At 40.9% G+C, this 15,063-nt stretch overlaps 1 protein-coding gene across 1 annotated transcript in view; it reads left to right on the top strand.

Moving 5' to 3' along the window:
* The window catches only part of sox2 (SRY-box transcription factor 2), a gene marked incomplete at its 5' end in the record, with an annotated part of 130,351 nt that extends 127,414 nt beyond the window's left edge, over nt 1–2,937 (top strand). The window contains 1 exon segment of the mRNA XM_035653570.1: nt 2,729–2,937. Within this exon segment, the coding sequence (XP_035509463.1) occupies nt 2,729–2,937 (209 nt within the window).
* Between the last annotated feature and the right edge of the window lie 12,126 nt (nt 2,938–15,063).

The raw sequence follows: 15,063 nt of genomic DNA, 5'->3' as shown, positions 1-15,063 counted from the left end.
AAAGCAGAGACGACATCAGAGTCCATATTAAAGGATAATTACAACTAAACAACAGGAGACTGTTCCCATGAAGAATCCTGGGGGATTATCACTGCTTATTGCTCCTTTACATTGTAGAGCTTTAATGCTTGTGTGTGTGTGTGTGTGTGTGTGTGTGGTGTGTGTCCATTCGCCCCCCCCCCTCCACCTGGCCTTAAATGTCCTCTTCCTACTCACCTCACCACAGAGTGATGAGAATCTCTCCATGCTTCATGCTATAAAAAGTTATCTTTATTCCCCTTTGCTACTTTGTTTTCCCTAAATAGAAAATAAGTAACTTCTATCTGCATATTAGGTTTTCCTACTTCTAGCCAGAACAAAAGTAAAATAAAAACTGTAATTTGAGTCCCAGCTTTGACACCAGAGACCAGGTTTTGCATCCCTTTTTAACAAATCCATCCATTTGAATCCACTTTATTATAGAATGATTTGTTTTTCTAAAGTCACCTGTTTCCCCTTTACATGACATCAATTTGTCATATCTGTTTTTCCCTTCCGTATTTGTCCTGGCTTAGAGGCACTATGCCATGGGGACTCCAACAGCAAATGTCAGGGAACACATCAGAAAGAGTGACGAGAAACTGAAGGAAACATTAACATTCCCCAACAACAAAACATTTTGTAATGTATCAAAGAAGACTTTTTATTTACCCAACATTTACCTGTGATGCATTTATCATTATATGTTCACATTAATATTTGTCGTATGTCAAAGATTGAAAAATGTAGCTTACTGCTGCTGCACTGCAGGTTGTGTACCTCCGTCTTTTGATATATGTTTGTGCATACACTTGTACACCACTATAATTTAGTGGTTTGTTGCTGGTCTGACCCCCTGCTGTGCTTGGTGACCATTTGTTGACATGAAATGATACTTCACTTCAAGGTCAGTAAATGTTCTCTGGGAGGTGTCAGTAAACAAAATAACAAAGTGATTTACATAGTTTTTTCGTGCAGCTTATACTTAAGAAAAAAATGTTTTCTTACTTTTATTTTTAGGTAGTTAAGTTCTAGTACATCTGAAAAAAAGAATCCATTAATATTGCATCCAGTATTGATTTCTATACAAACTGAAAACTTCATTGAAAGCCACGTCATAAATGTTCACGTTCTAAGGGTATAATTTAGGGAAGGGAAGCAAAGTCATTTAAAATTACATTTCCCAATATTAACCAAATCCTGTGTCACTCTTCAAGATCATTACACTTATTCTCTAAACAGAGTTTGTGTGTGAGTGAGAAAAAATCCCCAAACTAGGACCAAACAATTTAAAACATGGTAACATTTGACTCTAAAAGCACTGTTTAACTTTGTTCATACAATACAATACAGAATGATCCCATCTTGCTCTACTATCAACTAACAGGTCTTGTCTTACGATGCTTTGCTGAGATTTTTGTTTCACATCACTCCAAACAGTTTTTTAAACCTCATAGGAAGTTCATATCTTACATTTATACATTTCAATACAGCATTTTCGGAATATTTAATGAACTGATGAACATATCAGTGCCTGCATATGATTTGTCAATCTTGCTCGTGGCTTCAAATCTAAACAGCATTTGTCAAACATTGTGTACTAGAATTTAGTCACAAAACTTGCAACTGGATCAGTGAGATCTTAAAAAAGTTCATCTGTCCCTCGATGTCACAGCTCCGTTGCTGAGCTCTCCCTGTGAGACAAAGCCCGAGCCCCAGTAGAAAATTAGCGCATTTAGCTGTCATCGCTCAGCTCGCTTTACAATCCCAACCAGCATTCACACAGAGGGCCTTGGCCTCTTTTCTCTCCCTCCATCCATCCACCCCTCCACCTCCCACCCCCTACCCTCGCTTGCTTGCTTTCTTTCTTTGAGTAGGAAAGGCGATCCCCTGTATAGCGCAGAGATCAAGACAGGAAGGTGTAAACTGCAGATAAATGTGATCAAGTGTCTCCGCTATCACAAGCCCTCACATCGGAGTGGCTGGCTGGCTGGCTGGCTGGGTTTACCTCCCCCCCTCCTCCCTCCACACCAACATGGATTAGCTGCCCCCTCTTTGTGCCTCTCGGTGGAAGCAGACAGGTAGGAGATGAGGAGATGTTCAGTCATTTTGGACTTGCAGACCTTTCAGACCTGCTCTCACAAGTAAAACGACACTGAGCGGCTATAATTAACCTCGTATAAACCTCTCAGTGACTCAGGTCATTTTATGGCCTGCTGAACAATTTAGACAAACCAGAAACAACTTAGGAGAATAATACAGAGAGATAACATTATATTACATTTAATGCAGAAATATTATGGTTAAAGTACTAGTACTAGTAGCAGCGAACTAAAGATTATCCTAGTCGACTAGTAGTTAATAGTTCAAGCCATGGGTCATCAAACTTATGATATTAATTTAAATACATAAATATTTTAACAGTCGCATGTTACATGAAAAAGCAAAAGTGGTATTGATTCTGAACGTTTCAAAACAACCAGGAAAGAGACTGAACATTTAGTTAATTTATGTCTCATTGTTCAAAACACAGAATAAATAACTTCCAACTTTACAAAAACTAATACTTACTATGGAATCATCGATATGATGTATGATGTCTAACAGTATTTACAAATCATCTCTCTTTCCCACTTCATGCCTCTCCTATCCCTGCCTGAACACGCCGTGTCTTTGTCTTTGTAAATCACCTGGCTGTGTTCTGTCCCAGTTGCAGTCACTGGGAGGCTGCTGAGCTGGGCTCCATTGCTTGCTCATCCCACTCTGGCTATGGTGCTCATTCCGGCCCAGTTCCCGGCAGCTGGGTCCCCCATCCCGGGCCTGAAAACCTCCTCCGGGCATTCCAAAGCTCCTATGCTAGAGGGTCAATCAAACCTTTCCCAGTACTTCGAGCTCACGGTCCAGGTAATAGTCAGCTAATAGGACAGGACAGTTAGCACATGCACCAGTAAGAGACTTCCTGTTTTCCAAGAGAAAATATCTGTGTTGCAACAATCCCCTGATACTTTTGTCCCTTTGACTAGGCGCAGCCACTGAACAAAGTTGTTGTTTTTCTTTTTTTGCAACTCTTCGACTATTGAAAAGTGGGTTGACTAAGACTAACAGTTCAGTAGATGGGACAGCCCTAAAAAATAGTGAACCTCTGTCACCATATACTATTGTGAGATATGTTGATACTGTTCCTGTGCAATAGTTAAAAATGCATTCATTGATTTCTTTTTTTGGCAACTTGCGGGTAGCGCAACAAGCTGCAAACTCAACACTGACATATTAACATCTTATTGAGTGGACCTGCTTAACACGTTAGCGAACAGTGGCTCATTTGCCCATCCAGCGCAAAATGAGCATTAACTTGGAGTTGTGTTTATGTACACATTACAAAAGTAACAAATCAGTCCCTCTAGGGTTTTGCAGGCTTTTTGGGGGATTGTTGCAGCCTAAAATGCCTGATTTCATGTCAACTTTTCTAAAAGATTGCTTGTTTAAAATCCTACTTGAGCGAAAGTTGAAAGTAGCTCATTAAAACAAAACAAAAAACATTAAATCTGATTGGGGGGGGTTAACTGTCTATTGTGATTCCGACAATGATTGGTGGAGTACTCTGTTAAAAATTTAAGAGGACCAACTTCAAACTAAATACTTTAAAGTATAAAATCAAACAGAAGAAGTGACACAATTTTACTTCTCTCTCTGTCCGTTCACAGTCAATGTAAACCTCACCATTCAGTTGTCTAATTTCTGCCATTTATACCTATTATAAACTCTGCAATACTTTTTATCTACAATTAAACTAAAAACTCTTTGTGAAGTGATAATGAAGTGACGAGCTTTATACATTTTCATGTAGTTCAGTGTAATCTAAGTGCAGGTCAGCAGGGTCGGGAACATTTCAAGGGTTGAGTCCTTGATCCTTTATTTAAAGGCTGCAAGAGATCTCTGTATCATATCTGCAGCTTTGCACATTGGAGCTCATTTAGAAAGAAGCTAATAGAAATACTGAAGCTTAGACAACACTACAAAGTAAAAGAAAAGAATATTATTTCTCATTCTCTGAGAGGTAAAAATCACTGGTTGAAAACAAGTGTGGGTCTTATAATTTTTAGATATTATTTGCATGATAATGGATGCTAATTACATGAATCTAAGCACAGGGTGTAAAGTGCAGTTAAGATACCAGTGAACACTGCCAATTGTGTGCCAATGAGGACAATTAGCAAAGTTTGAGGGATGGAAGGGTTCATGTCCTTGTCTTTGCACTAATGACCCGTACTGGTTGACGGGTAGCAGATGGATGAGATAAGTTTTAACACTGGAAATGCTGTGCACCACAGGACTGGCTGCAGGTTCCCCTTCTAGTCATCAAAAAGCAAACCAGTAGGCAAGAAAATGCTACTTTACAGGCACTGGTCTGCTAAAATACCCCTTTGTTTCAATGTGCCTGCATGATTACAGAGTCCCTTTAAAAACAGAATTAAATGTATTAGAAACTGTGATTTTTACTTGGTTTGTGTTGCACCTTGGTTTAATTAATTAGTCTCAATCAAAATATGATTCTCTGACAATGTTTTTGACTACTCATGCTGCAAGCTATGGCACTATTACTGCAGGCGCTACCTCTCTTAACGCGCATGTTTTCATACACACATGCACTTTGACATTATCACATATAAAGTGCCACTGACAAATTACTCAAGAAAAGGAGAAAACAGGTAAGGAAATTTCATCACATGCTTGTGTTAACATTTTCACATGCCTTTCTATTAGCATCTGCATCGTGCCGCCATTAACTAGGTGTCAAGGGTCATCTTTGTGGTCACATAAACCGAATGAAAGGCCACTAGCTTGCAAAACATATGGACTCTGTTTTCCACCAATTTAGCTCTTTCAGAGGTATGAATATACGTCTAAGTATAAACTGCTATTGACACTTCTTTTCTTCCACTTTCCTTTTTTTGCTCCATCTCTCGCTCGCTCGCCTTCGCGACACTTCACGTGTCTGATAAACCATTTATCCCTCCAAGGACGTTTTTCCCATCCGAGCGTCCATCCAGTGAAATTACACACTCAACACATAATGGATTCTGTTCCTATCGTCTCAGTACAGAGAGACCCAGAACCCACATCTGCTCCCGAATACCCCAGACAATAAACAATTCACTGCTCATGCTCAAATCTCATTTTTCGGACAAAGTCTTGACAATAAGAAAGAAATAAATTACGCTGCCGCTGAAGGGGCCGCCTTAGCCATCCTGGAGACGAAGGGAAAAGTTTTTCTCAGAGTTTTTTCGTGGCGAGTAGATTCCTCTGAGCTAGCCATTATCTCAGGGAGGAAGTTAATTAAAGTGGCCCAGTCTGAATCAATAGGGGAATTTGCTGCCGCGCGACGGACAGACCAACGGACTGACGGGAAGAGTGGAGTGACGGCCATGACACCACTTCAGAAGAGAAGATTAGCCCAGAGACAAAACTCTCGGCTCTGATCAGCCCTACAGTGCGGCTCTCCTCCTGGATTACTCCTCTCCCACCCCTCCCTCTCCTCTTTTCTTTTTCTATCTCTCCCTTTCTATCCATCCATCCACGCCTCCCCCATCCTCCATCCCCAAAAGAACTTGAGGAGGCTTGTCTTCAAAGCTCGTCCCCTCCTTCCATCCCTGTAATTCCTCACATCATTACCAAGTTTCCAAAACTTAATTTTAGCAATTACACATGCAATTAATTAATAAATGTGCTGTCATTACAGCCCCTTGTGTGATCTGAGCCCCATGAATGGGAGGTTGAAATAAAGTGGTCAAATGAACTGGGAGGGCTTCAGAGAGAGACAGAGGGAGGGAGGGATAGAGGGAATGAGATTGTTATTAAGGGATTGCAGAGTTAATCGGTTGAGGGGCTGCTGCTCTATCAGAGGCAGAAGTCTGCAGGGAGAGTGAACGAGAGACAGACAGAGAAAGAGATAGGGGACAGACTGAGAGTGAGAGTGAGACAGAGAAGCGTACAGAGAAAAAGAGGAGCAGAGGCAGCGACAGAAGAAAGGCAGGATGGTGAGGGCGGAAAGGCAAGAATTAGACCAGAAGAAACAGGAACAAAAGAAAAACAGAAGAGGAGAAGACAGGAACAAAAGACAATAAGGGGAAAGGGAAGAGAAAGGGGAGTGGAAGCTCTATGGAGCACGCTTAGTTCAGGCAGCCGGATTATTAATGAGATCAGCGAGTTCTCAGGTCACTACAGCAGCATGAGCAGCTACGCACAGGCAACACACACACACACACGACACACTTGAAAAAAGCAGTCTCGATAGTCTTCGAGATATAAGTTTGACCATATTTTGAGACAAAATGAATAATGAGAAACATAAAGTAACATAATATTCATCAACACTGGGCAAGGCTATACTAAACGTTCCAATTCCTTTTTTTTCTTTAGAATCAAAACTTTATGAGCAAGTACACCAAAAAGTGATTTTTTTTGGAATAAAAAAAAATTCTGATTTCTAAGTTGACGAATAAAACGTGACCAAATGTTCCTTTTCAAAAATAAGTTTCGTTACACACATAACACACATCTGTAGTTTGATTTCTTCATGTATTGCTGTGACAGAGCAGTTTCCTGTGTTGCTGCAGGATCTGATCTGAATGTTCAGCATGGAAACACAGGCAGACAAACAGGGTGCTGACTCATTTATCACTTCAGTGTGTTGACGGGAATCACACCTGATATGAGGAACAGGATCGAATTACAGACGTGTGTGTGTGTGTGTGTGTTTGTTTTAGTTGGATATCAGATGTACAGAATGAGAGCAAAGTCCATTAGCCAATATTCCTGCTTCATCAAACTTCACGGAGCAGAAGCGTCGATGTAGGATGTATAATCACATGACATATCTCATGGAAACCTTTGACCTTTTGGCAAAAAACATTCACTTAACAGTCGCGACATTTCCATGGTTGCATTTTTGGCAGCCTACACCAGCGTCTATTGAATCCAGAGCTGGTTTGATGCTTTGCTTTGCAACGGCTGGTGATGTTGAAAGAAGGAAAAGACCAAAAGTCGCTGACATCGTGGAAATACTCCACAGCAAAGTCAAAAAGAAAAACCTGGACAGAAACAAAACTTTGACATCATTTTGGAAAAACAATGGCACCACCAATATCAATGCAGTAAGAAACTGGTCATAAAATAAAAGATGGTTAACGGTTAAAGCGGTATCACCATCAGCACCCACCAATCGTTATATTAAAGATTCATCAACTGACTCATCATCATGAGCATCTAACAGTTTCAGTTTTATGAGAGATAAAAGCAGATATTCTAAAATTCCTTTTAAATCTCTCGCTTATGCAAAATGTGAGACAGATCGGGCGATTTCATAAATTGTACAGTACAAACAGAAAAAGCTGACAAAAGACAGAGGTGCAGTGTAAAGTGTCCAGAGGCTTAATGAAACCTCTCATGTTGAATGAGGAAAGAGGAAAACAAGATTATAAACAGAGGAGAAACCAAATGACTCTCTGTGTTGCCTCTCTGCTTCTCTAATCTGCTCTGAGTGCAGGCTGCTCGGTCAGGATGAATTAAAGATGAGGGTTAAAACAACACAGGTTCCAGGGTTAAGAGGAGAGGAGAGGCGAGGAGAGGATTAAGAATTAGATCTAAAGTTGGTTATTTTTTTACTCATTCTGCGTCTCTTTTTTAAAGTTTTTATCAAAGAAAATCTATTATAAATTAGTCTCTGGGCTGTCATGAATCCACTCTCGGTGCATCAGTGTGTTTACCAGTTCAGGATATTCATTTTAACTCACTGTTCTACAGTATTTCTCCTGGCTTTACTCTGACAAAGTATGTTTACCTCTGTCAAAACTGCCAGTATGTATGGGTATGGTCCGCACTCGCCAATTCCATCCCAACACGCCCGCCTGTCAAAACAACAACTCTCCCTCTTTTTTAAAGAGAAAAAGGGTAATTCCATGAATTAAAATGCTTAAATGACAGTCAATCAGGCTTGTAATTCCGTCTGGTATAATTAGAGGCTGGGAAAACTAATTACAGCGGAGAAACCTAACTCTCCTCTCGCTCCCGCTCCTCTCGCTACTACAGCAACCCTCATCACTGAGATCAGGTGACAGCTATCAAACTCGTTAGGCTGCCACGCACCGCCACACACACACAGACGCACACACACACACATACACGCGCTGTGTGGTTGAGCGAGCAGCTAGGCCAAAAAGAGATGGAGATGAGGAGGAGGAAGATGAAGGGATAAAAAAAAATAGCACTAGGTAATCAAGAAAAAGTGGCGACAACAACAGGTTGTGTTCTTAATCAGCAGCACAGAGAGGGAAAGATGCACAGGGATGAGGTAAAACAAGGGAAAAAGAGAGTAAGACTAGAAGGATAAAGAGAGATACAGTAAGGGGGGTAGGGCAGGGAGAGCATATAGACCGAAATGTAAACTACTTTGCATCAGGTTGCTCTCACCTTGATTACTGCTGGGAAAATTTAAAATTAAAAAATGTTTCTGATTATGCCCACGACCTGCTTACAGTTTTACCCATCTAAATGACACAGCCAGCTGATAATTAGTTAGGCTATAATTTATTGCTTAAACTGCAGAAGAACTTAATTTTACTTAAAGTAGTTCTGGAACACCAACGCTGGAGTACAAAGTACTTCACTACCAGATGCTGTGCAATAGCATCAAAAACTGTAATAATATTGTGCCAAATAATTTAAATCTCTACTGTAAGGTATTGTGGAGCAGCAAGTATAAAGAGAGGTTTATGTATTGGTCATGATTCAGAGAGTGAGTGATATAAGTATGGCTCTTCCTGTTTCGCTTTTATAGATGTTCACTAAAAAATATTTAAAAAAATTAGCACATCCCTTTTATCAGTGCACCGATAATTTGTTCTTTTTTGCTTAAGGAAATCATCATCTTCTTCATGTTCATTGGTGTATTGGTGTAGTTGTTGCGTCTGTCTGTCTTCTCCTCTGTCTCTGTCTCTCTCTCTTGTCTCTTCTCTCTTTCTCTCGTCTCTCACCCAACTGGTTTAAGGCAGAATGACCACCCACCTAGGAGCCGAGATCTGTCCTAGGATTTCTGCCTTTTAACAGGCAGTTTTCCTTGCCCCCGTCGCAAAAGTGCTGCTCCATGGTGGTGAGCTGTTAGGTCTCTCTGGTTTTAAAATGTTAAACAGGAAAATGTCGCTGAAATAACTCTCTGTTATGAATTGGCGTATACAAATAAAAATTGAACTTGAATGTGAATTAATTGAATTGATTAAGAGAAACAGTAGTTGACCAATTAAAAGGTCATCCTTGCTCAGCAGAACGCTTGAGAAGAAAAATGCAAGATATACGAGTAAATGTCATTTTAAATAATCTTAACCAGTGTTATCATTCACTTGGTTTACTGATTTCCTACTTGTCAAAAAAAATAAAATACGACATACAAATAATAATAAATAATAAAATGGGAAATCCCTTGTGTCTGACATTACAAAACTTGCTGTTAATTTGGGTTAAACGGGTAATTCCACAGTTGTTTACTACAGTTCCCAGGATGCTGTGGTGCCTTTGGCTCACAGCTGCAGTAAACTGAGACCTGCTTCTGGCTGGTCAGTTAGCAAAAGCCTGTTACGTTAAACACTCTGTAACATTTAGCCCCTTTTACTTCCCCGCCATGACACAGTAATGACCAGGTATCACCTTGAAGACAAACTCATTACACCGAAACCAATTGTCCAAAACCAGGTTTCTTAAACTACGGGTCGGGACCCAAAATGGGCCCGGGGGCCTGATTCTGGTTTCCTTGTGAGGAGAGTAACAGGATACCTTGACTCCCTTCCAATTTAAAGCCAGGAGCGTTTTTCCACTTTGCTCTGTGTAGTAAAGCCTTCAGTTAAATTAATAAAATGAATCAATTTTCCATGTTTAAGTGTAAACAAGGAGAGTGAAACACCTTTTGTTGTGGCATTTACAACCGCACATAAAAGTGTTTCATTAGAGCTCTGACACTTTCTCAGCTGAGTTAGTCTGTTTAATCTAATTTACTCTGTATTTACCTGTTAACCCCCCATGTGTCGTTGGCTCTCCGGTGAGAAACCGGCTAAATGTCACTCTACGTTCTCTCCAAACCACGTTGGGAAAGTGGGTGGGGGACCTGTTTCCAAGGCGACCAGGGTCTCATTTTTCGCCAGCGGCCCATTCCCAACCTGTTACCAAATGAGCCGGAGCAGCACCGCAGAAGCTTCAAAGAGCAGCAGCCTCGGAGCCGCCACGGGGGCCACTAATGTCAGGAAACCCAATACTGCAGCTAGAGCTGGAAAATTTCAGCTAAAGCTATATGTAGACAGGTGGAGAGACAGAGAAGTTGTTTAGTGTTTGATTTAGTGTAACAAAATATAAATTCTGTCTTATCCAAATCCATTTTTTTTCCCTGTTTCTATCTTCTATCTCCTATCTAACCGATTTGTTCTCACCAAACCTCAACTTCGGCTGATGGATGTGCACCTAATTCACATTTTGCTTTCTGGGACTTTTCAAAACTTTGCGTAAAATTCACTTGATAGTTGGATGGAAACATTCAGTAACAAGTCTCTTCCTCACTCCCTCTTCATCTACCTGCATGTCTTGCTGTCTTTCCCCCCTCTCTCTCATTTTCCTTCGTGCCTGGAGGTTGCAGAGCTTCAAAGTTTATTTCCCTCCGTGTTAACTTTGGGATGGATGCTTGAAATGGAGAGAGGAGAGGAAAGAAAAAGAGAAGAGAAAGATACATTGCAGACTAGTTTGAATAAAAAGAAAAGTACATGTACATGAAGAACACAGACAGACACATTTTGGGATTTCGATTTCAAATAAAAGTACAACCATGAGTTGCAATAAACTTAGGTAGATTCAGGGATTGTGTTACTGAGTTTCTTGTATCTGAATTACAAGTGATCAACCAAAAGGGACTTGAGCCCACCCTGCATGTGAGTGCATATTTGGAGGTGAGTTACTAAAGCTGATTCATTAACCATTCATTTAAAAAATATTAACATTTCTACTCTTACTATGGTTCGAAACCATGACAAAACATCAAAATGTTTCTTCTTTAGTAAGCTTGTTTGTGGGCCTTTCAGTAGAGTGGATTCCACAGTACTTACACAAGTTAAACTCCTTATAACTGGTTTTCACATAAGAACCCAGGAGCTGCTGACCACTGTGGTTGGTTTTAATGTCATTACTTTCAGCCTGCCTGTCATCTATGTGCAGCTTAAACGATCTGCTGACAATCATACATATTGTAGAGCATTGTTGACATGTGGCAGGATGTCTTTTTCTGTACTATGGTTGTAGAGTGTTTTCGCATTGTATTTTACTGGGATCTATTAACATTTCTGTACAAGGATGTGTGTATGTGAATGTGTATGTCATTATCATGGCTGCACCTGGATTCTACAACTGTAATTAGATGAAGGGTCCACAAACAGTACGACATAGTTCATCTTGTAAGGATCGTGTGCTATTTGTAGTCTTTGTGTGTACATGATAACATTAGTTTAGTTTATTTCTCAAGTGCAGTGCATATTAATAAACACATTGAATCCCTGGACTGGTTTAAGCGTCTCCTCCAAACCCACATCTATAGGCAAGGCTTTTTATAGATCTCCCTGTTTTGTTTGTGTACTTGTCTTTGTCATCTCTTCATTTTAAGTTATTCTGTTCTTCATGTTCTTGAGAAAATGTATGTTGATACATCCAAATCCAATTTTTTTTTTTTTTATTTATGACATATTTTTTCTAACCACCTTTTATTTACCAAATGCAACAGTTCTGTCGATGTACCTTTGGTTAGTTTTACAGTTTGAGATGATCCCAGTAGAGGATCAGAGAACTGTTTGTGTGTGTGTGTGTGTGTGTGTCAGTATACCCCACCACAATCTAGGGCATGAGATGATATTACATTACGTGCACACAACACTGACCGTGTTTTCTCTCTCACAAGCACACCTAACAGTATATATCAGTTTGTGACATGGACAAACTTTGTAAGCACCTGTTTTTTTATGCAGCATGGACTCACGTTTTAGTTGTATGTGTGTGCGCTAGTGTGGTCGCTCCTTCCCTATCTCCCATATGTGCTGTTTACAGTAGCTTTGGCTTTTCCCTGGAATTGCTCTTGAGTGTGTGTGTGTGTGTGTGTGTGTGTGTGTGTGTCACTGAAACAACAGCTGGAAAATAGAGGAGTCTCCTGTTCCACTCTCTCTCCTTCCCACAGCTCTGCTTCATGACGGATTTCTGGGTTTTTGGTTAAAAACTAGATACAGTAAGAGAATCAGGCTTGATCAAGTTTGGGAGGGTTGCTAAATTACATTCCCCACCTCCCGCAGGAAAGTGACACACTTCCAGCCTCTATTCATCTCCACTTGTCCCTGTGGACGTCTTCTTGTTCCCTCAACCTGGCCTGGATACGTCCGTTCATCTGCTCCCCACGTATCCACCTCACTGTCTGTCGATCCATCTATCTGTCTGTCCATCCAGGCCTGTGTTCTCTCACCGGGGTTTGATTTCAGGCTGAATCGACGCCCTGTAAGACGAGTCGAAGCCAGCGGCTCCATGGAGGCTCCAGGGAGGGGAGAGGGGGCGCGCGGCCAGGTTTCATCCCAGGGAGGGTGCAGTGTTCTGGGGTTAGGAGTGGCCCGGGGGGCCCCTGGGCACGATGGAAGGACGGATGGGTGGATCCACTGACTGATGATTGTGTTTCCCCTGAGGCAGAGAGACATAGATCACAGCAGGTAGAGCGAGTGAGGAAGAGAGATCGCTGGGTAGAGTTAACTATTTCATGCATAACACACATTTTAGAGAAGACTTATTGCACCCCCATACACTATTCGAACCGGGTGAAATCTTTATGAGAAAGCATACAAGAGTATTTGAGACTTTAGAGTCAAATTAAAGAGACTGTCCTCCCAAGAAAAACAACAGATTCTACTGTTAAAGCAAATGTAACTTACGTTTCAAATGACAAAGCAGTTATATGAAGTATGACTCTTGTCTTTCCGGAGGGAAAGGGGGGGTGCAACCTAAAGGGATGCAACCTAAATATAGAGCCACAAACTCTGCTGAGGGAGGAAGCTGAGGTGGTTGAATGGACCAGCAAAATGTCCAACATTGAGATTTTCTTCCTGATTCGTACAGTCTCAGTTTCTCATATCTTTCCCTAATATTTTAAACTTACCTTTCCAGAAACCCTAACCAAGTCATTTTTGTGTGTAAATCTAACCAAACCTTAACTGTAGCCATGTCAGATCAGGTATTATTTTTGCTCCTGAGGGATGTTGGAATCAGAGAGTGTGCACATAGAAAGGCAATCAAACCCAATGCTGCTGAAAGTGTCTCTTCTTTTCAGCCACAGTCAGTGACTGCTCCTGTCTGTACTGCCAAGTGACCATCTAGAGGGTAACCACGAGACACACAACCAGGTCTGATCAGCCACAATGGGCCTGCCCTGGCTGAGGGTCTCTTGTGATAAAGGGCAGAAACACCCAGAGACGTTGGGGTACACAACTGAAGATGTGCTGTAACATTAGCAACAACGCCCAGTGGTCATCTCCAAGAACAACCCAACTCACTCGTCAATTGTAGTGCAGATACTGAAGGGACTGTAACACCCAGTCCTACAATAGTGACGTGATTGATTCATTATTTGTTTGTATAATAACGTTTTTTGAGTTGCCTTGGAAAAACTTGAGTGGCCCTGGCACAGACCCTGGACCTCAACCTCACCCAACACCTTTGGGATGAACTGGAATGCCTTCTGTGAGCCAGGCCCAACATTAGTGCCCAAACTAATGCTTTCATGGCTTTATGGGAGTCTCTGCAGGCAGGTTCCAAAATCTTGTTGAAAGCCTTCACAGACATCTTAATGCCCATGGTTTTGGAATGAGATGTTCAACAAGCACATTGGGTGTAATTTAAAGGTGTCTGCATACTTCCTTCGGGTGTCCACCTACTTTTCGCCATGTTGTGTATGTGTGTGTGCTAGCAGCTGTATTCACTCTCAGGTCCCTATAGGACTACGTTGCTATGGATACCAGAGATCAATTAGCCTTGGCATGTCTTTTAATCCGGGCTAAATCATAACAGCCGCTATAGCTCCGTTTGGATTAACTCAGTTTATTATTACAGGACACTGCTACTACTTATTCTCCTTCTCTTTCTCCGTGCCTTTCTGACTGTCTCCTCCTATATAATAAGTGACACTAACATACCACACAATCCGTTTTAACACCAAATATAGATTCAGTTTCCGCTTTAAGAAGACTGTTTCATTAAGATGAGCGGTGGGAAGTGCTTTTTGGTGTAATCCTACTTGTCAAATTAACATCAAAGAATTGGCATGAAGAGACCGAGAGGAAGAACAACTCAGAGGGAGAGAAATATTTCCTGTAATTGACAGATTATCGAACAAAGAAGTAGAGTGATAAATTAAATTGTGACTCAGTGACTTCCGTTGGTGTTTTGATGTTGCAGTTGGCACAAAGTTGGTGTGGTTACGGATGTGTGTTTGTGTGTACATTTGCACTTCCGAAAGAACTATCAATCAGATATTGTGTTCATTGCTGTCGCCTTTAATCTCGGATGTTGTTCTGGTGAATTCTGACTTTCTGCAGCTGTCTCTTTTACTGTTTCCCTTTGCTTGGTGTCATTACTCACCAACAAAGCAAACATATTTTTTATTTCTTTCAAACAAAGTGGAAATGTAAGTTTAATTTATAATTTTATGTCCACAGAGGATTTCTTTTTCACTGGAATGAGCTACTGTACCACACTGTTGAGGCTTTATTATCTGGAATATTAATAAATAGCCCACATTATCATTGCTATTTGAAATGTTTCTCTTATAACTCCCATTTTACAACTCACTCCTCAGTGCACTTGTTTTGGACAAGTTAGATATGGATCTGATATTAAAAAAAAGCGAAGTGGGTTCAACTCTTGACTTTTTATGACACTCATAATTGTTTTGGTTCTTTTTTGTTGGCTTAAATGTTGGTTGTCTGACTTTAG

The sequence above is a fragment of the Morone saxatilis genome, unplaced genomic scaffold, assembly GCF_004916995.1.
Source record: "Morone saxatilis isolate NCDOM2014 unplaced genomic scaffold, NCSU_SB_2.0 Contig12, whole genome shotgun sequence".
In the NCBI taxonomy this organism is placed as follows: Eukaryota; Metazoa; Chordata; class Actinopteri; family Moronidae; genus Morone; species Morone saxatilis.
Note: the sequence above shows the minus strand (reverse complement) of the source record. Positions and strands in the feature narration are given on the sequence as shown.